Source organism: Simochromis diagramma, unplaced genomic scaffold, assembly GCF_900408965.1.
Source record: "Simochromis diagramma unplaced genomic scaffold, fSimDia1.1 OVJJ01000585.1, whole genome shotgun sequence".
In the NCBI taxonomy this organism is placed as follows: Eukaryota; Metazoa; Chordata; class Actinopteri; order Cichliformes; family Cichlidae; genus Simochromis; species Simochromis diagramma.
The window spans coordinates 905,949-926,520 of record NW_024387398.1 but is presented as its reverse complement, the minus strand read 5'-3'; the positions used below and the strand labels follow the sequence as shown (position 1 = coordinate 926,520).

Sequence of the window (20,572 nt, the reverse complement as noted above, 5' to 3'; positions counted from 1 at the left end):
GTGATGTGGTGCATAGAAGGGGTCCTGGTGATAATACGAGCAGCAGAGTTCCGGACACGCTGAAGCTGATGGGTAGATTTTTGACTACGACCAAAAAGAAGAGAGTTGCAGTAATCGATCCAGGAAGTGACCAGGCTATGAACAAGAATAGCAGCGGCATGTGAGGAGAGAAAAGCACGGAGATGATTAATGTTACAGAGTTGGAAATATGCAGACCAAGGGATGTTATTGATGTGGGAGTTAAAAGATAACACCCAGACTTTTCACACATGGGGAAATGGAGAGTGGCGAGTTATTGATTGTAGTAGAAGCTATTAGTTCTGGATAGTGTTGGTTCAGTGCTGAACAGGAGAAGCTCTGAGTTCGTCTAAACAGAGGGTGAGGGAGGTCCGGGGAGAGAGCAGGTTTAGTGGACAGATAAAGCCGGGTGTCATCAGCATAACAGTGAAACTGAATATTGTATTTATGAAAAATGTGTCCAAGGGGAAGAAGGTAGATAATGAAAAGAAGGGGCCTGATCAGCTGTCATCAGTGAAGACCAGCAACAGGTAACATAAGTGGGCGACCGTGGCTCAGGGGGTTGGAAATCGCATCTGTAACCGGAAGGTCGCCGGTTCGATCCCTGGGCTCTCTGTCCTGGTCGTTGTGTCCTTGGGCAAGACACTTTACCCTACTTGCCTACTGGTGTTGGCCAGAGGGGCCGATGGCGCGATATGGCAGCCTCGCTTCTGTCAGTCTGCCCCAGGGCAGCTGTGGCTACAACTGTAGCTTGCCTCCACCAGTGTATGAATGTGAGAGTGAATGAATAGTGGTATTGTAAAGCGCTTTGGGTGCCTTGAAAAGCGCTATATAAATCCAATCCATTATTATTATTATTATAAGTGACCTGCATACCAGGCTAATTATAGTGAATTAAAACTAAACTAAGAACTAACTGAAATTATTTTCTGAATTTGAAAAGCTAACTACAAATGATACAAAAATATGGAGGAAATATTCTTCGTGTTTGTTAGTTGGGTTAAATTTGTAATCCCAGCTTTCCTGATGATGCGTTTACTGAGACTAGGGATGTTTACACGACTGCTTTCGAAAGGTTTTGTGTTTTTATTGTAATACCTGCACTGAGTTTCTTATGTGCACATAATATTATAAAGTGATTGCAATGAACCCTGACTGATGGACATCAGGTGAATCTAATGCAGAGCCAGATGCAAACTCTCAGGTTTAGCCATTTAGCCATTCTTATATTTTGCTTGTTCTTGTGGTTTATTTTTGCACACCTCTGTTGCTTGTGAAGCTGGCACACAAGAATTTCACTCGCATGTACTGTACCAGTGTACCTGCACATGTGATGTGACAATAAGAGGGATTTGATTTGATGGCAGGACTTGAGAGGAAGTAACAGGCATTTGGTGAGACGTAGTAAATTATAGTTGTGTTGCACTTGCATCCATTTTGATGGGAGCTAATTAAGGCTGCTGGCCATCAGTGTTGGTCAAGTTACTTGAAAAAAGTAATTAGTAACTAATTACTGATTACTTCCCCAAAAAAGTAATCCCGTTACTTTACTGATTACTTATTTTCAAAAGTAATTAGTTACTTAGTTACTTAGTTACTTTTTAAAAACACGATTTACAACCTGAAGAGGTGATAAAGCGATAGATCTTTCAGCCCAATTCTACTTTTTCTACATAATCCATCATACAAAATGTAATCAAATGGAAAAGTCTCTTTTTAAAACTTGTTTTATTAGTTTTAATCTTTTAACTTTATGCCTCAAGCAAACATTTAATTATATGCAACATTCTCTGACTGGAAGAAATTAGTTTAACATTTAAACCTATTTTCTGCACATTCCAGCACATAAAATAAAAATATTTTGTGTGTTTACACTCAGTCTTTCAAATAGATGCAAGTGAAACACAGCAGAAAATAAATAAAGTCAAAGACTCAGCGGTCCTGTTGCTCTATTTTCACCTGTAAAGCAGGAGTGTGGTAGGCGGAGGGTTACCCTGGTGCAGGTGTGCCGCGGTCAGTGGAAGAATCCGCGAGTTTCTCTGTGAGTTTCCCATTACGTCGTAGCTACTCGGTGCTTGCTCGGAAGTTTAGGGGGTTTTTTCGCTGTAAAAAGAAGTTTTCTTCCCACGCACAACGGACACTAATGTTTTTGTCACTTTTTATGGAATCAAACTCAAAGTAAGGTCAGTGCTTCCACGCTTTAAACGCTGCACGCTCATACTCTCTCCCGCACTTGATATATGATCCATTGTTGATCTGCACACAGCTGTTGTCACGAACGTCGCACTCGCTTACGTCACTGTCGTGAGACATTCTCGCAAAAAATCACGGTTTTAGTAACGCAGTAACGCAGCGTTCCTACGGGAAAGTAACAGTAATCTAATTACCGTTTTTGCGATAGTAATCCCTTACTTTACTCGTTACTTGAAAAAAGTAATCGGATTACAGTAACGCGTAACGCGTTACTGTAATCCGATTACTTTTTTCAATGGCCATCTCTGCTGGCCATAAAAATATACATTGAGAGTTGTTAGTGTTCCAGTGTGGAGAGGAAGCAAGTTGCCTTTCATAGTGAGTATAGGGCTGGTATTAGAAATGCAAAACACCGCTGCCTAAGCTTGAAAGACACTGCTTCCCATGGGCAACCGTGGCTCAGGGGGTTGGGAAGTTTGTCTTGTAACCGGAAGTTTACTGGTTCATTCCCCTTCTCTGTCTGTTTTGGTCGTTGTGTCCTTGGGCAAGACACTTCACCTACCGCCTGCTGGTGTTGACCAGAGAGGCCGATGGCGCGAACTGGCAGCCTAGCTTCTGTCTGTCTGGCCCAGGGCAGCTGTGGCTACAATTGTAGCTTCCAGCAGTGTGTGAATGTGAGAGTGAATGAATAGTGGAATTATAAAGCGCTTTGAGGGTCTCGATGGGTAAAAATGTTCTGTGAAGTGTGACATTTTAATGCAAAACTATGAATTCTTTATAATCCCAAATTCACAGACAGTTGAAGGATGTGGCTGAGCATCACATTAAGCTTACAACCAACAAGTGCATACAGGAAGTAGTACAACATTGTGTAATAACTAAGTGATTACTGCTCTGATATGTCGACCTGTACTTAAGTGTAACAAATGCAAAAATCCAACAGGTATAAAACACAAGTTACTGAATGAGCGTCTCCCCGTAGCAAACCCAGCTACCACTATGAGCTGTCTGTTGTATTGTGTCCGTTGGTAATGGTGTTCTTTGTTTTTCTTTGTTGTGTCGTATTCACGATGAATTCATGTTTTGTGCCGTTTTAGGAGAAAAAACAGATACAGATACTGAGTGGAAGGAAATGCTTATCTTTATCAGCCTAATCAAGTTCTATTTTAGTTCTAATGAAGTTCGTCATTAGAAACAATGTCTTTGTTCTCAGCACTGTTTAATCTATTAAATCTAAACGTTCATGTGGTCATTTTTTGTCTCGTGTTTACTGACCTTCTCCTTTGTAATGACACAAGCTGGGAAGTTTTCACAGTCCTGAAATCCATCCAGCAAAGTTAGTGGCTCAGTGTCCAGCCTAATGGAAAATTAACATATTAGCATTACTGCATTGATCTCATAACCCTGTGAAAGAAAAAAATTGCAAGAATATATTTAAAAATCGCAGTTCTTCGATCTTATACAACAGTCAGAGGTTCTACATGGGCTCCTCGAAATCGTACTCTAGAGCTGAGCTGCAGGGTTTCTCTCACACCTTTTTGCACTTGCTGACTTGTAAAAGCCTACAATTTTTATTTCACCATTTACTAACCGCACAGAGATGGCATCGTTTAAATATGTTAAAGTTTTCTTTAAACAAACAGTATTATTAAAGTTTTTCATGACTGTTCAGTAACAGTGTCTGTCAGGGCTTCGTGGTGTGGAGAGAAGGAAAAGAGGACTCAAACGTAGGACTCATTGATTAGCGATGAGAGAAGATTATAGTGGATGAATGAAGAGAACATGAACGAAGACTGACTGGCTGGCTGAACTGAAGACACTCGCACAGGGACGACGACAACAACATAATGAACTGGAGGAAACTAAGGACTTAAATACACAGACTGATGAGGATGATAATGGCAGACCAGTGAGTACACAGCTGACTAATGACCAGTGTTGGGCAAGTTACTTTGAGAACGTAATTAATTATAGCTACTAGTTACTTCTTCAAAAAAGTAACTGAGTTAGTTACTGAGTTACAATATTCTAAAAGTAATTAATTACTTGAAAAGTAACTATTGCGTTACTTTAAAAAAAACCCAAAACGTTTAACCCTCTGGGGTCCAGGGTATAATTGGCCATTTTTAACTACTTCTGATGTTTCCTCCACATTTCACCTTTAAAAACTATTTATTTGCCTTGTTTGGTATCATTCTCTTCAGCACAACCTCCCGTGTCTGAATTTACAGTTATGTTTTCATTTTGACAAACTGTGTTAACACAATTGATCTAAAATCAGACAAAAAACATAAAATCTGAGTAGAAAAAGTGATATTTTTTTACTGTAACAACCACAAACATGTTTATTGAATCATATTTCATAACTTTAAATGCAAATATAAATTGTCAATTTTAAAATCCTATGCACAAGTTCTGCAAACAACATCACAGCCTGATACCTGCAGGTCTGACAGCAGCAGGTGTGTCACTCCTGTTTCTACCTGGGCCCTATTTCAGGAAGCCGGTTTAGTGCAAACTCTGAGTAAGTATACCCTGAGTTAACGAAAACTCTGGGTTTTCGGTTTCACAAAGCGAGTTTAGATTAATTCTGAGTGAGTTACTATGACGACACACTCCGTGAAGCTAACCTGCCCCCTGGCAGGTTTACTTCAACTAACCCTGACTTTCTCTGCCTCTTTGTCGGAAACCTGACTGTAGGAAGTGTCAGACATGGCCTGCTCCTTCCTTGAAGAGCCAGTAGATGTTGAAGCCCAAATTCTCCGCAGAGCTCTCCGCCGGGAGAGAGTGATTAGAGCGCGTTCGGACATTTTATCATTTCCTGATGATTTCCTGTGTGAACGTTACAGTTTTTCAGCACAATCTATAATTTATTTGAATAACATCCTCAGGCCTAATATTGCTCATGTGACACATCGCGGACATCCTCTCAGTTCTGTACATATTATTTGTATTGCACTTCGGTTTTTTGCAAACGGGAGCTTTCTGTATAATATTGGTGACGCTGAGCACGTTTCCAAGGCTACCGTCTGTCAGGCAGTCAGGAATGTTACAGTTGCACTGAAACGTCTCCTGTACTCGTCTGTGGTGTTCCCCGGTCATAGACCCACAAGATTTATCAAAGAGGGATTCCACAAAATTGCAGGTATCAGGATGAACAAAACTTAATTCATGATGTGGTGATACTTGAACTACTACTTAAATTTTACATTTATTCTCACGGTTCCCAGGCGTGATTGGCTGTATAGATGGCACTCACATTCCAATCATTGCTCCTTCAGTAAATGAAGGAGACTATGTGAACAGGAAGTCTTTCCACAGCATTAATGTACAGGTACATAGTTCCCTGTAGCATTTCAACCTAACATATTATTTCATTATAGTAATGGATGCTAATTTGTGTTCTCTGCACTGTGAAGATCATATGTGATGCTGCCAACATTATCACAAATGTGGAAGACAAGTGGCCAGGCTCTGTGAGTGGTGGTGGTGGAGGACCCCCACCTGTTTTTCGGGCCTCCGCTTTTTTTCTGTTGGCTATAACGGGTCGCATTTGAGCATACAGAGTAAGCAAATATGTACTTGTAATGTGCTCAGATAATTTCAATAAGTGCTTACAGAGGGGAAATTAATGTAGCCTCTAACTGCAATTGATTTACATCGGACAAACAGACCAAGCACTATGGCTCATAATACAATTACACCTCACCTGTTTGGACTATATTTTTATATTTCATTTTTACTTGCTGCCAGGAACGTTTGGGGCCTGTTGGGTTGCACCTGCGCTCACATCACATCACAAAATAAAATGTATAAAATAAAAAATAAAATAACGTGTTAAATGGGTGGAAATCCCTAGATCAATGTTTAAATTAACACTCACGCATTGACTCTGTCGGCTTTGTTTTGCCATGCATGCTCCCTTTCTTTTGCAGCTGAGGCTGTGTTATTTTTTTTCCACGGAATTTGCATGTTATCGGCATACGCTGCCATCAGAATTTCGGCCTCAAGCGCTGTAAAATACATTGACCGCGCCTTCTTTCCCTCCGTCTCCATGGTGACTCGCTTAATCTGTGCTCCACTAATCAGGGCTTTATGTATCCTCGTGCGCGCGCTTAATTTGGGGTTAAAGCAACTCCGCGTTGACTGAACTAATTGTTATCAGCCTTTCTGAAACCGAATATTCCGAGTTGGACAGTTCGGGGTTACTCAACCCTGAGTATCGTTTTTCACTCTGAGTTTTCTAAACCGGCTTCCTGAAATAGGGCCCTGGAGACAGCAGCCGCCTCATTGTTCTGACACACAACACAAAACTATCCACAACACTACACACTAACTACACAAGACAGCACGCCACTCCTAAAACTTCCCCCTCTTTCTAAGCAACCAAATGTCATGTTGCCATATCATTCTTTGATTGGTCACCATGGTGCATTTTTCCACCAACACGAAAGGGCAGGGTTTTTTTGCTCATAAGCAGAGAGCGCTCGCTGCGCTGTCCTTAGACAGCAAACGTGACGAAACTATTGAGGAAAAAACGCCGCGTATATCTTGTTTCTCATGACTCTGGTTTTACTGGCCTATCAACACAATTTAAAACCTGGTATATGTCACCTTGTTGCTTTGTCTTTAAGTGGTCATGTGATTGTCTTACCACGACTACCGTAATTGTCGGGCTATAAGCCGCTACTTTTTGCACAAGCTTTGAACCCTGCGGCTTTTAGTCAGGTGCGGCTTTTCTATGGATTGTCCATGAGCGGATTTGTTTTGTTTGTTCCGCTGTTGTACGGCACTACGTTGCCTGGCGGAAGGATCGAGGTTCAAGAGTGGTATGTTGGTCACATGTCCATCCGCCAGGCAACGTAGTGCCGTACGAAGTAGCGCGAAAAACAAACTTCAAAGTAGCGCTACGCGTTCAGCGGGAGTCGTGGATGATGAGCGGCGATAAACTTGCGAAAAGCAAGTTATGCCCAACTCCACCATTGGATTCTGACAGCGTGGAAAAGTGTGAAAACATCCACGATCACCAACGGATTTCGAAGGGCTGGACTGCTGCATGATGGAGAGGAGGACACCGCCACGGCCCTTCTGAGGGTGTTCGACTCTGACACTGACAACGAGGATTTCTTTGGTTTTGAAAGTGACAATGAAAGAGAGAAGCGGAGAGTGGATGACGAAGCCATCCTGAGCCTGTTCGTTTCCGACACTGGAGAAGAGGACTTTGGTGGTTTTAGTGCGCAGGAAGAAGAGAAAGATGGTGAATGACTGACTTTTCTTCTTGTTAAAGCCGTGTCACTGCACCTGAGCCTAAAAGGTAGTCCGAATCTATTTTTCTGGTGTGCTGTAGGTTATTGTTATGTACTACATTTGTTACTCATTTATGAAGCATAGTACATGTTTTGTACTTGTAATTACCGGTACTTGTACATGTACCCTAAAAAGTTATGCAAATATGTACCCGTAACTTGTTTTTCAAAATATTAATAAAAGTGATGTCTCCAAACAGCCATCTCTTTCCTGACAATTCGCTTTGTGCATATTCTCTTACATATGATAAGTCAACATTGAAACACCTGCGGCTTTTAGTCAGGTGCGGCTAATGTATGTACAAAACAGGATTTTCCCCTGATTTTAGCTTGTGCGGCTAATATTCAGGTGCGCTTTGTAGTCCAGGAAATACGGTACTTTATTCTTCCTCAGTCAAACAGCAGCACTCATGCCATTGTTTTGCCCCCTGAGCTCCAGGTGTTGTGTAGTGATGTGTCGGTCGCGAACGAAACGGCTCTTAGAGCCGACTCTTTAAAGTGAACGACGCGAGCCAGCTCCTTATCCGGTCGTTAAGTCTGACGTCACTAGCCGTGTCTGGGCCTAAACTCCGCTGCAGGTCCATAAATCAAACGATCACTATGGCATCACTAAGAGCTGAAAAACTGTCTAAAGTCTTTCATCTGTAATAAAATGATCAGCGTTCTGCTCTACCAGGTGTAACAATTGAGTTTAACAATCAGGCATCCATGAAAACGGAATTTATGACATTTAACGGAGTTAGAAGTTAGCAGGAAGTTAGCTCGCTAGCTTGTTCAGCAGCACTCATGCGATTGTTTTGCCCCCTTAGCTCCAGGTGTTGTGCCAAAAAGTGATCGTCAGGCAGAAAGTGATTGCCGCCGCGGGAGCGCGCACAGCTGATATAAGATGCGGCGAGCTGAACACAGCTTCAACTGTCTGTTTGTTGAAAAACAGTAACACGACTGCATTTTCTTGTTAGTAACTGTAACGGCGTTGTAACGATAGGAATAGTAATTAGTTAGATTACTCATTACTGAAAAAAGTAACGCCGTTAGAAGAATATAGGCGGGGTGTCAGGCTCAAGGAAGGAGTTCGCTGGCTTATATCAACCTTTATGCCTCTTCCCCCACCCTCAAAAACAGACAAAAAGCACTTCATCTCCCCATTTCTTGAGATACACGGCGTCTTAAAGTCTGAAACAGTCAACAAAGCGCAGTTGGGCATACCCCCCACCCCTCCCCCAGAGGGAAATGAGAAATGAGTAGATCAGAGGGACAGCTCATGTTGAGCAGTCTAGAGACAAAGTTAAGTCTGAGGCTGAGATGGTTTGCACACATGCAGAGGGAGAGTGGATATACTGGCCTAAGGATGTGAAGATGGAAAGAGGAAAAGCTCAGAGAAGCTTCATGGATGTGGTGAAGGAGGACATGCAGAGGGTTGGTGTCACAAAGGAAAATATGGACGCAGTATGAAAAGGATGCAGATGATCTGCTGTGATGACCCCTAATGGACTTTTAGGCTCATTAATAACCAAGTATTTAAAAAAAAAAAAAATCCAGTGTATTGTGAAACACTGTCCAAATTATTTTACAAATACTTGCAAAGGACATGAAATATCCAGGTGTGAGACAGCAATTTTAAACACGCTAAACACCATTTAAAAAATGTAAATGACTGAAAGCCTCTTTACCTTTTTACAGATCTTCCAAATCTTGACAGGTGGAGGCCATTTCCCCTAAATGAAACACATTCTGCATTATACTTTTTGTTATGGATTACTTTTTTACTTTTGAAAAAGTTGCAGTGTGCTGTGGTTGCAAGTAGTAAATGTCAAAGTTAAGTCTCAAATTTTTAGGTGCATTCTTCGTCATGGTCATTGGGTCTTTCTCTAGTTCTACTTCCTTGTCTCATCTTGTCTGATTTGCTCCCACCTGTTTCCTCTCCCCTCCTTACATGCTGTGTATTTATTGTCTGAGTCTAACTCCTGTCCTTTGTCATTTCCACCCTTATTCTGTGGTTTCACTAGACGTCAGGTTGTTGTGTGTTATTCCTGCGTCCACCTCTGTTTTTTCAAAAAGACTTTGGCATTAAAGCTGTTTTTGAATTCAACTCCTGTCTCTGGCACACTGCGTTATATTACATCTCCAGCAAACTATATTCCCTAAAACATTTTCTCAATTAGTTTCCTACTGAGTGATGAGGCCATGAACACACCAGACTGGTTATTTTATATAACAGATACCAGTGCATGCTGCTTTGTCTGTGTTGGAGCAGAAAAAAAAGATCTCCACTAGGAGACAGCCAAGATAGCTCATGTTTTCAGTAACCTTTGCCCCCTGATATTAAATATTATTTTTTTCCACATCTGACAAGGCTTATTTAAATGCTTCTATGACACTCGCACTGAAAGAGCCACACAGTGCTTCTAATAACCAATGTCTATGATACCCACAGGGGTTTTAATGTAGTAATAGCTGTTAATAGCCATAAGATACCTGGTTGTTGAGGAGTTCATAAGCTTTTCATCAAACATGTGTTCAGACAGTCCTTGGAGTTGATGCAGTGCAGCGATGTCAGAGCCGAGTTCCTCCCACTCATCATCTCTCACCTCTGAAAGCATTGAAACACAGTTTAAAGCTCAGCAATTTGTTAGGGATGGGGAACTAAGTCCTGGTTCTGGCCGAGAACCACTTCTACACTGGATTTGTATGCCCCTAAGATGCACTATCTTTTAAAAACCTAGAACGGGCAATCCACACTTTTATCCTATCTCGACTGGACTACTGCAACTCTTTATATGTAGGTGTCAGCCAGTCGTGTCTAGCATGGCTCCAGCTGGTCCAGAATGCTGCAGCTCGTCTCCTGACACGTGCAAAGAGACACGAACATATCTCCCTGGTGCTTGCCTCTGTTCACTGGCTCCCAGTTTGTTTTAAAATTAAATACAAAATTTCATTGTTGTTAAGAAAAACACAATACAACATAAATATAATAACAAACTAAACAACATGAATAAATTCAATTCAATTCAATTTTATTTATATAGCGCCAAATCACAACATAAGTCGCTTCATAGATACAGAGAAAAAAACCCAACAATCATATGACCCCCTATGAGCAAGCACTTTGGCAACAGTGGGAAGGAAAAACTCCCTTTTAACAGGAAGAAACCTCCGGCAGAACCAGGCTCAGGGAGGGGCGGGGCCATCTGCTGTGACCGGTTGGGGTGAGAGAAGGAAGACAGGATAAAGACATGCTGTGGAAGAGAGACAGAGGTTAATAACAGATATGATTCAATGCAGAGAGGTCTGTTAACACATAGTGAGTGAGAAAGGTGACTGGAAAGGAAAAACTCAATGCATCATGGGAATCCCCGGCAGCCTACGTCTATTGCAGCATAACTAAGGGAGGACTCAGGGTCACCTGGTCCAGCCCTAACTATATGCTTTAGCAAAAAGGAAAGTTTGAAGCCTAATCTTAAAAGTAGAGATAGTGTCTGTCTCCTGAATCCAAACTGGAAGCTGGTTCCACAGAAGAGGAGCCTGAAAACTGAAGGCTCTGCCTCCCATTCTACTTTTAAATACTCTAGGAACAACAAGTAGGCCTGCAGAGCGAGAGCGAAGCGCTCTAATAGGGTGATATGGTACTACAAGGTCATTAAGATAAGACGGGGCCTGATTATTTAAGACCTTGTATGTGAGGAGCAGGATTTTGAATTCTGGATTTAACAGTAAGCCAATGAAGGGAAGCCAAAACAAAATAAATCTGCTCTCTCTTTCTAGTCCCTGTCAGGACTCTTGCTGCAGCATTTTGGATTAGCTGAAGGCTTTTCAGTGAGTTTTTAGGACTTCCTGATAATAATGAATTACAGTCATCCAGCCTGGAAGTAATAAATGCATGAACTAGTTTTTCAGCGTCACTCTGAGACAGGATATTTCTAACTTTAGAGATGTTGCGCAAATGGAAGAAAGCAGTCTTACATATTTGTTTAATATGTGCGTTGAAGGACGTGTCCTGGTCAAAAATGACTCTAAGGTTCCTCACAGCGTTACTGGAGGCCAAGGTAATGCCATCCAGAGTAAGAATCTGGTTAGATACCATATTTCTAGGCTTTTCAGGGCCGAGTACAATAACCTCAGTTTGATCTGAATTAAGAAGCAGAAAGTTAGCGGCCATCCAGGTCTTTATGTCTTTAAGACATTCCTGCAGTTTAACTAATTGGTGTGTGTTATCTGGCTTCATGGACAGATAGAGCTGGGTGTCATCTGCATAGCAGTGTAAATGTATGCTATGTCTTCTAATGATGCTGCCTAAGGGAAGCATGTATAATGTAAACAGAATTGGTCCTAGCACTGAACCCTGTGGAACTCCATAATTAACCTCAGTGTGTGAAGAGGACTCTCCATTTACATGCACAAACTGGAGTCTATTAGATAGATATGATACAAACCACTGCAGCGCAGTACCTGTAATACCTACAGCATGTTCTAATCGCTCTAATAGGATATTATGGTCGACAGTATCGAACGCTGCACTGAGGTCTAGCAGGACAAGCACAGAGATGAGTCCACTGTCAGAGGCCATAAGAAGATCATTTGTAACCTTCACTAAAGCTGTTTCTGTGCTGTGATGAGCTCTGAAACCTGACTGAAACTCTTCAAATAAACCATTCCTCTGCAGATGATCTGTTAGCTGTTTGACAACTACTCTTTCAAGGATTTTTGATATGAAAGGAAGGTTGGAGATTGGCCTATAATTAGCTAAGACTGCTGGGTCTAGAGATGCTTTTTGAGTAAAGGTTTAACTACAGCCAACTTGCAGGCCTGTGGTACATAGCCGATCATTAGAGATAGGTTGATCATATTTAAGATCGAAGAATTAATTAATGGCAGGACTTCTTTGAGCAGTTTTGTAGGAATGGGGTCTAAAAGACACGTTGATGGTTTGGAGGAAGTAATTATTGAAGTTAACTCAGAAAGATCAATTGGAGAAAAAGAGTCTAACTTAACATCAATGGTACTAAGAGTAGCTGTAGATAATATTACATCTGTGGGATGATTACTGGTAATTTTTTCTCTAATGATAAAAATTTTATTTGTGAAGAAGTTCATGAAGTCATTACTAGTTAACGTTAAAGGGATGGTTGGCTCAACAGAGCTCTGACTGTTTGTCAGCCTGGCTACAGTGCTGAAGAGAAACCTGGGGTTGTTCTTATTTTCTTCAATCAGTGACGAATAGTAGGATGTTCTGGCTTTGCGGAGGGCTTTCTTATAAAGCAGCAAACTATTTCTCCAGGCTAAATGATGATCCTCTAAATTTGTGACACGCCATTTCCTCTCCAGATTACGAGTCAACTGCTTTAGGCTACGTGTTTGAGAATTATACCGCGGAGTCAGGTACTTCTGATTAGAGACCTTAGTTTTCACAGGAGCTACAGTATCCAGAGTCGTACGTAGTGAGGAGGTGAAATTATTAACAAGATAATCGACCTCTGTTGGAGCAGCGTTCAGATAGCTGCTCTGCTCTGTGTTGGTACAGGGCATTGGAGATGATAACAGTGGGTGGATTATATTCTTAAACTTAGTTACAGCACTTTCAGAAAGACATCTACTTTGATAAAGTCTACTCTCCACCGCTGTGTAATCAATTATTGTAAATGTAAATGTTATCAGGAAATGATCAGACAGGAGAGGGTTTTCAGGAAACACTGTTAAATGTTCAGTTTCTATGCCATATGTTAAAACAAGATCTAGAGTGTGATTAAAGTGGTGGGTGGGTTCTTTTACATTTTGAGAGAAACCAATTGAGTCTAATAACAGATTAGATGCCATGTTGAGGCTGTCATTCTTAGCATCTACATGGATGTTAAAATCACCCACAATAATTATTTTATCTGAGCTGAGAACTAAATCAGATAAAAAGTCTGAGAAATCAGAGAGAAACTCTGTGTAAGGCCCAGGTGGGCGATAGATGATAACAAGTAAGACTGGTTTCTGAGTTTTACAGCTGGGGTGGACGAGGCTAAGCATCAGGCTTTCAAATGAATTAAAAGTCTGTCTTGGTCTTTCATTAATTAATAGGCTGGTGTGAAAAATTGCTGCCACACCGCCCCCCCGGCCTGTCCTTCGAGGTTTCTGGTAGTTAGAATTATATTATAGAATTATTATTATACAACAGAATAAAGTACTATACGAAAAAGAATAAAACGCTCTGTTATAGTAGGAAAAACTGTTGATCTTACGTGCTGCACAATAATATTTAATATTTAGTATTTACTGTTATATTCACATAGATCATCGCCATGATGTTGCTCTGTTTTTTTGCTGGTTTTCTCTTTTTTCTTTCTCAACAGGTGATCCAGGTGATTGATATATGCATTTTTTGTCTGTTTTTTTTTGTTGGTTTTTGTTTTTTTGCCCTTTATCACCGTTCCTCTTCCCCGCTGTTTTTCTTTCTCCCCTTTCTTTTCCCCAGTCAAGTCTGTCCTGTATTTAGCAGGTTAAAGTAAAATAAAATAAACAATAAAAGGTGAATCAAATAGACCAATAGGGCAAGGCCCGGATGGTCCATTTGGTAAAGTAAATCCGTTGGGCATCTTTCTTCGCCTTTAGACAATAATTCTGATGCAAAAGAGCCAAACGGGACAGGCAGAAAAGAAAAAAATATTAGGAAAAACTGCACTTGGTAACATTGCACACCAGAGAGAAAGTTGTGTATGGGATATGAGTGTGTGTTTGTCTGCACATGTGTGGTCATCTGTAGTGCTGTAGTCTCTTACCGAACTCTTCAGTGAGGCCGAGGAGGCTGAGGATGACCAGGAGCTTCAAACTCCAGCAGCCCTGCCTCTGTCCTGCCATCGCCCTGCAAAATATTATTAACATGACACTGTGACACAGTCCAGTTGGAAACATGTGGACATGGATCACCCCAAACATTTTCACAGTTTCTACACAGGTTCAGACATTCTCCTGTCATGTTTAGTCCACGCAGTCATGGTTCTGGATCTTTGACCAGAATTTGAATTTGGAGTTGAATTGTGAGTTCATTATCTGATTTTGTTTGTTATAGATTTCTTTGTTCCCTTTTGTGATTCCTGTGTGGTTCACAGTCTTGTCTTCCAGTCAGTCATGTCTCGATGGTTGTTTCCTTTTTGTCTGCGTCAAGTTCAGTCTCAGTCTCTAACGGTTTGTGATGTTTCCTGTTTTGTTTTGTCTTTATTCCTTGTGTACTGTTTAGTTTTGTGTCCTTTGTCAGTTGTATTCCCAGCTGCTTACCATCTCCTCATAATGCTGCATCTAGAGCCACTGTCTTAGTCTCTCTTTGTTCTCTATCATGTTCTCCCTCATTTTTACATGCTGTGCGCTCCTGTGTTTTCACTTTAATTCCAGCTTTATTTTAAATTTTCTGTGAGCTCCAACAATACAGCTCCTCTTTGAGTTTCAGTCCTGCATACTGTGTTCTAATCTGCCAGCTGATCAGTTTATCATGACAAATACAGGGTGTATTGGTGGACAGAGCTACAGACCCATGACACCCTTACCCAGTTAGCTAGCAGCTATGACCAGCACTACTTGAGCAGTTAATAAAAGGACAGGTAATGTTTAGGGATGCACCGATACCGATACTGGCATCGGGTATCGGGGCCAATACTGTAAAATGTGTGTGTACTCATACTCGTAAAAGTTAACCGATACCATGAACCGATACTAATTTATTTCATTAGTCAGAGGGTGGCTGGTCATTTCTGTTGTAGTTTTTTAGATTGGCCACTAGGGGGACATCCAGCGCTAAACAGGCACAGGGTTAGGCGAGTGAGACTGGCGGCTCCAGATAAAAAAGAGAAACTGGAGGCTGCTGTAGCTAGGCTAAACAAAATGTCAGCAGTGTGGACCGGAACAGCCAACTTTAACTCAGGTTTTGGAAAAGCAACGAAAAATGTCAAGAGAAAATCCACGGGCAGTTAAAATAACAGAGGCTCTGACTCATTTTATTTCTCTGGATGACCAGCCAATGCCGGTCGTGGAAAACATAGGATTGCACCGTCTTCTCAGCATACTCGAGCTGCGATATGAAATTCCCAGCCGCCCACACATCAGGGAGATAATGGTGCCAAAACTTTCTGAAGAGGTAAAGACAGCAGTGTGTGCGCGATGTCAGTCCTCAGTTTAACGGCACAGTGATGATCCACGGGCAGATGAGGAGTTTGTTCGTCAATGCCAAATACTTTTGTTATTTTGTTTGTTCGTTTACAATATGGACACTCTGCAATAATTTAACAGTTTATTTGATTCCAAACAGAAGTGTTTATTTATTATTCTGAAAGCTCGAGACAGTGCCAATAGTTCAGTGATATTTTGTTAAATTACAATGTGGACACTCCGCAATAATTTAACAGAAGTGCTTATTTTTCACTTGAAATTTTTTGTGGTCATTTTTATTAAGATTTTATTTTTTATCGGCAGAGAATAAAATAAAACCTGTCTTCCAATTCATTGCATTTGCGTGTATGTGTGGTAGAAGTATCGGTTTTTGTACTCAGTATCGGCAAGTACTCAGATCCAAGTATCGGTATCGTATCGGTTTGAAAAAATTGGTATCGTTGCATCCCTAGTAATGTTTTTCGTGCTGTTGCACACACAGCACGCTCGTTTGTTTCAATTCGACAGTTGCCAGAAGACAGCTTACCATCTTATAATAACATAATAACCTAACACTCCTGGGTGCTATAGACCACAGTGTACACTGTACACCCTGGTTTTCTTTGCATCAGTCAGTGTCTCCCAATTAATGTGCATTTTCCTCTATTTCTCCAGACCGCCCATTCTCTTTGAAAGCTCGCTCTGCTGTCATGAGTGGGCATTGGTTAATGGTCATCATGTGACTGATGCAAGCCAGATTCTTTTTTTTTTAGCAAAATTGTAATTAAAACACACACACGCACACACACACACACGCACACACACACACACACACACACAGTAGGAAAAAATTGCCTCAATGGGGCATCCATCAGAAAGGGGCAGGTGCTGAGTCGCAGAGGAGCAGCAGCCTAAGCAGAACTTAAATTTTTAATTCCAGCCATTCCCAGGCCAGTCTAAAGATATTATCCTCCAGTGTGTCCTGGGACTGCCCCGGGGCCTCCTTCTAGCAGGACATGCAGCAGGGATATCTCAGTAGGTAAAGTGGTGGCCCCATGGTTGGAAGGTTGGGGGTTCGAATCCCCCGAACGGCTACCCTGAGGTACCCCTGAGCAAGGTACTGTCCCTATACACTGCTGCCCACTGCTTCACTGAATGAATGGGTTAAATGCAGAGACGAGTTTCTCAATAAAATATACATTGCTATTATGCCTGGAACACCTCACTCAGGAGGAGGCCAGGAGACACTCCCTGATACCTGAACTATCTGTAAGGGAGAGGGCAGCCACCATTCGGAGAAAGCTAATTTCTGCCACTTATATCCACGATCTCGTTCTTTTGGTCATTAAACGAAGCTTAATGAAGTCCGGCAGCCTCGCCTCTGTCAGTGCGCCCCAGGGCAGCTGTGGCTACAATGTAGCTGCCATCACCAGTGTGTGAATGGGTGGATGACTGGATGTAGTGTAAAGCGCTTTGGAGTTCTTAGAGCAGGGGTCTCAAACTCAAATGAGCCGCGGGCCACTTCTGGCACCGTCATCTCATTGGACGGCCACGTTAGTGTCCAAGTAGTAGAAAATACCAAACACGAAAACACCCACTAATATTTCCTAAAATGTAGTGTTTTGTTTGTTTTATTTAATTCCAAATACTGTGTTACAAGACAAAATTGCAAACATGAACGCAATTTATTTCTCACTCTTATCTATCTGAAGCCTTTCATATGCAAGTTAGCACAGAGTCAACATTGCAATGACATGTATTTGACGAGCAGAAGACGGTCACTCAGCAGTGTAGTACAGTAGTTTCATTGAAGAGATTCGTACTTCAGAGAATATTCAGTCTTTTAAATTGCATCTTAAAACTTTTTTTTCACCTTGGCTTTTAATTCAAGTTGAGTTTGATTATCATCAGGCCTGTTTTATGTTTGTTATGTTTGTTTGTCTGTTTGTTTGTTTTTTATGTTAATACATTGTCTTCTCATTTATCGGTATTTGTTTCTCTATTGTTTTCTCTGTTCTTTGCTAATTGTGAAGCACTTTGGTGCTATAGAAATACATTTTGATTTGATTATATGAACAAAGAGGCTGTAATGAAGTAAATTCTGCCTGTATGACAAGACTAATCAATGTAATTCTGGTGAGTGTGAGACAGCCAGTTTAACTGCTACTGAGTTAAATGAACCAAGGACTGAGAATAAAAACTCTGAATTTATGTTTGTAAAGGAAAAAGAAGATATGAGTTTGGGCAATAACAGTCAGCCATGGACAATTCAATTCTGGGCTCAATTGACTCTTGCTGTGTTAACTTTAAAACTGACACCTTGTTATGTGTAGCTGGAGAGCCTTATTTATGTGCGAATGTTTAATAATGAAGAACATTAAAACATAACTGTTGGCCACATGTCGGCCAACAGTTATGTGACATTAGTGATGTTTTTAATAACTTGGTTCTAAAGCCATCACTTTAAAATATACGATACAATAGTCGACCTTAATCTTACAGAGAATGTGATGATTTGTGGATAATTAAAGTCAGTCATATATCCACAAACACAACAAGCTGAAAGTCAGTGACGCTGCTCGGTTTGCAGTCCTGAATATCACGGCACAAGCAGGATTCACTGCACTGTTAATGTTAGCTATGTTATATTGCTGCCTCTGTTCGGTGGTGTCGAGCCAAACGGACTTTAACGTGTGTTTGAACGAGCTGACGGTTCACTCGTTAAGCTGAAAGAAAGATGCTTTAATCACAGCAGTCACACATGTGTCCACTGCAACATCTGGAACTCTTCTTGTTTACACTCGTAATAACACAAACACTAAATCCTGCTTCTCTGGTGCTGTTGTGTAGCAGTGTGTACACCTGAGACTGTCACCTGTCTGTCTGTCCTGCACTCTCTCTCTGTTTCTTTCTCTCTGATTGTGTAATAAAAGTATGAACATGTGTTTATAAGTTACACTTGTGTTTGAATCCTGCAGCTTATCACATATTTGATTTCCATGTGTGACGACTGCAAGTGTCCAGAGTGAGGACAGACTGAGGGACCCACTGCTGCACATCATCTGTGAGGATTTGCACCCCTGATGATCCACCAGGACAAACTCAGCAGTGTGTGAGGAAGAGGAGGAGGAAGAGCCAGCAGCAGCTGACAGATGGAGAGAATAGACAGACTGTTCCCTGTTTGTGAAGGACTGCTAGGAAAGTTTAACATAACTGTCTGTGCTGAATCAGTCTTATTAGGTAATGTTCAAATAATGTTATCATCCCAGTGTTTCCAGTGTGGGAGGAAGTACTCAGGGCCTTCAAGTTACACACTATGAAAGGCAGCTGTCGGGCGTTGTGTGGAGTAGTGATGTTCGATTCGTGAACGAATCGTTCAATACTTGAGAATCACTTTACTGAGTCGTGAATCATGATTCACAAGCCCAACTGACTCACTGACTAATCCCTGTTGCTGTTAGCAAACTAATTCCATCAGTAGAAATATATCTAGCTTATAATTATAATTGTGGGGGGGGGACAACAGCCAGTTTCTTAACAAAAGCATTTCTGTTCTGAACTGGAAGAAAAAACCCTGAGTAGAAGCTCACATCAAGAAAATAGCTCCTCGGTTCACAGTAGCATCGCTCTGCTAACATGCTAACAGCACATTTGAGCTACTCACCCCCTCCCTTCCTGTGCTGAATCATAAGCGTAAGCGAATCACTCAGGACTTGCTCACCCCCTCTCTCCTGGCTCACAGCTTCTTCTTCTTGGTTGGCAACCAATGTTAAGGCGCATTACCGTCCCCTGGATCACAGCTCAGGGGACATTTAGATGAGAAAATATATATTTAACACATTTAAGGAAAATACTAATAAAATACAAATAAACAAAATAAATGTTTATTAAGCAGTTTTGATAGAAAATTGCTTAATTTTAGAAATGTTTTTGCTGTTTTTTACGGAAGCGTAGAGCTGCCACCCAGGCAAAAGAAAAATACAAGTGTATCACGTTATAACGTGAAAAGTTTATTGTTCTAACAAGATACTTTTCCTGTTTGTACAATATACTTTTCACGTTTGAACAACATAATATCACGTTATTACAATATACATAATTATCACGTTTGTACAATATAAATATTATATTGTACAAACATAAAAAAAAATACCATTACAATAACATTTTTTATTGTAAGAATGTAAAACGTGTTGCATTCGGAAACCCAAATCCATGGTAGTTGTGGAGAGCTCACGCTCTTCAGAACTGGCACTTAACTTTGAATGCCCTGCTTTCAACATGGACACAAACACTGATAGCCCACTTCTGAGATTTCTTCGGAATCGTGGTGTACCTGAGGACTGTCTCTTACAAATGCTACAAGAACACGTAAGTGCTCTCTTGAGGGGGAAACTTGTAAAAATTGCTTTTTACGAAGTTACAGCGTCTAAAAATGTGACATATTGCTAAGTTAGCAACCACAGCGGTTTTCGCTTCTCTCGCTTTGACTGCGTAAGGACGTAACGGTAGGCTGCATTGGTGTGGATCTATATGGAATGGAGAATGTAAAACAAATTAACCCGCTGTATAAAACTGGGTCGTTGTATGACCACATGTTACTACTTAACCCGTATGCAGATTCCAGGTTTCTTAAATATATCGCTATATTATGTGATGCACAATGTTTCCTTGTTTATCTAAAAACAAATGAATTAAACTGTGTTTATATCGATATTTGGCTTCAATTTAAAAAACCAGTGGGTTCAACCCTTTGTGCTCTGTGCTAATTTACTTTTTCAAAGGTGGGCGTTGTATATACTGTAATATTTCTATTAATAACATGTTGGAGAATCTCATTAATGTTGCTGGCATAGAGAGAGGAAAAGAATAAAATGCTAAATATTGATGGCTGCCACTAAAATAATAACAGACAATTATCAAAACACATGTGAAAT

General features: G+C 41.0%; 1 protein-coding gene across 2 annotated transcripts in view; it reads right to left on the bottom strand.

The window, feature by feature from the left end:
• LOC120720434 overlaps positions 1–20,572 on the bottom strand; it is a 44,680-nt gene that overhangs the window by 7,654 nt on the left and 16,454 nt on the right. The window contains exons 2-5 of one of the 2 annotated variants that reach the window (XM_040010112.1): positions 14,276–14,358; positions 9,993–10,107; positions 9,188–9,232; positions 3,487–3,568 (exon numbers count right to left, since the gene is read on the bottom strand). In XM_040010112.1, coding sequence (XP_039866046.1) covers positions 3,487–3,568; positions 9,188–9,232; positions 9,993–10,107; positions 14,276–14,354 — 321 coding nt within the window. In that variant the 5' untranslated portion in view covers positions 14,355–14,358. Of the gene's footprint in view, positions 1–3,486; positions 3,569–9,187; positions 9,233–9,992; positions 10,108–14,275; positions 16,658–20,572 lie in introns of those variants that run through there. The other variant, XM_040010111.1, reaches the window with a different exon arrangement.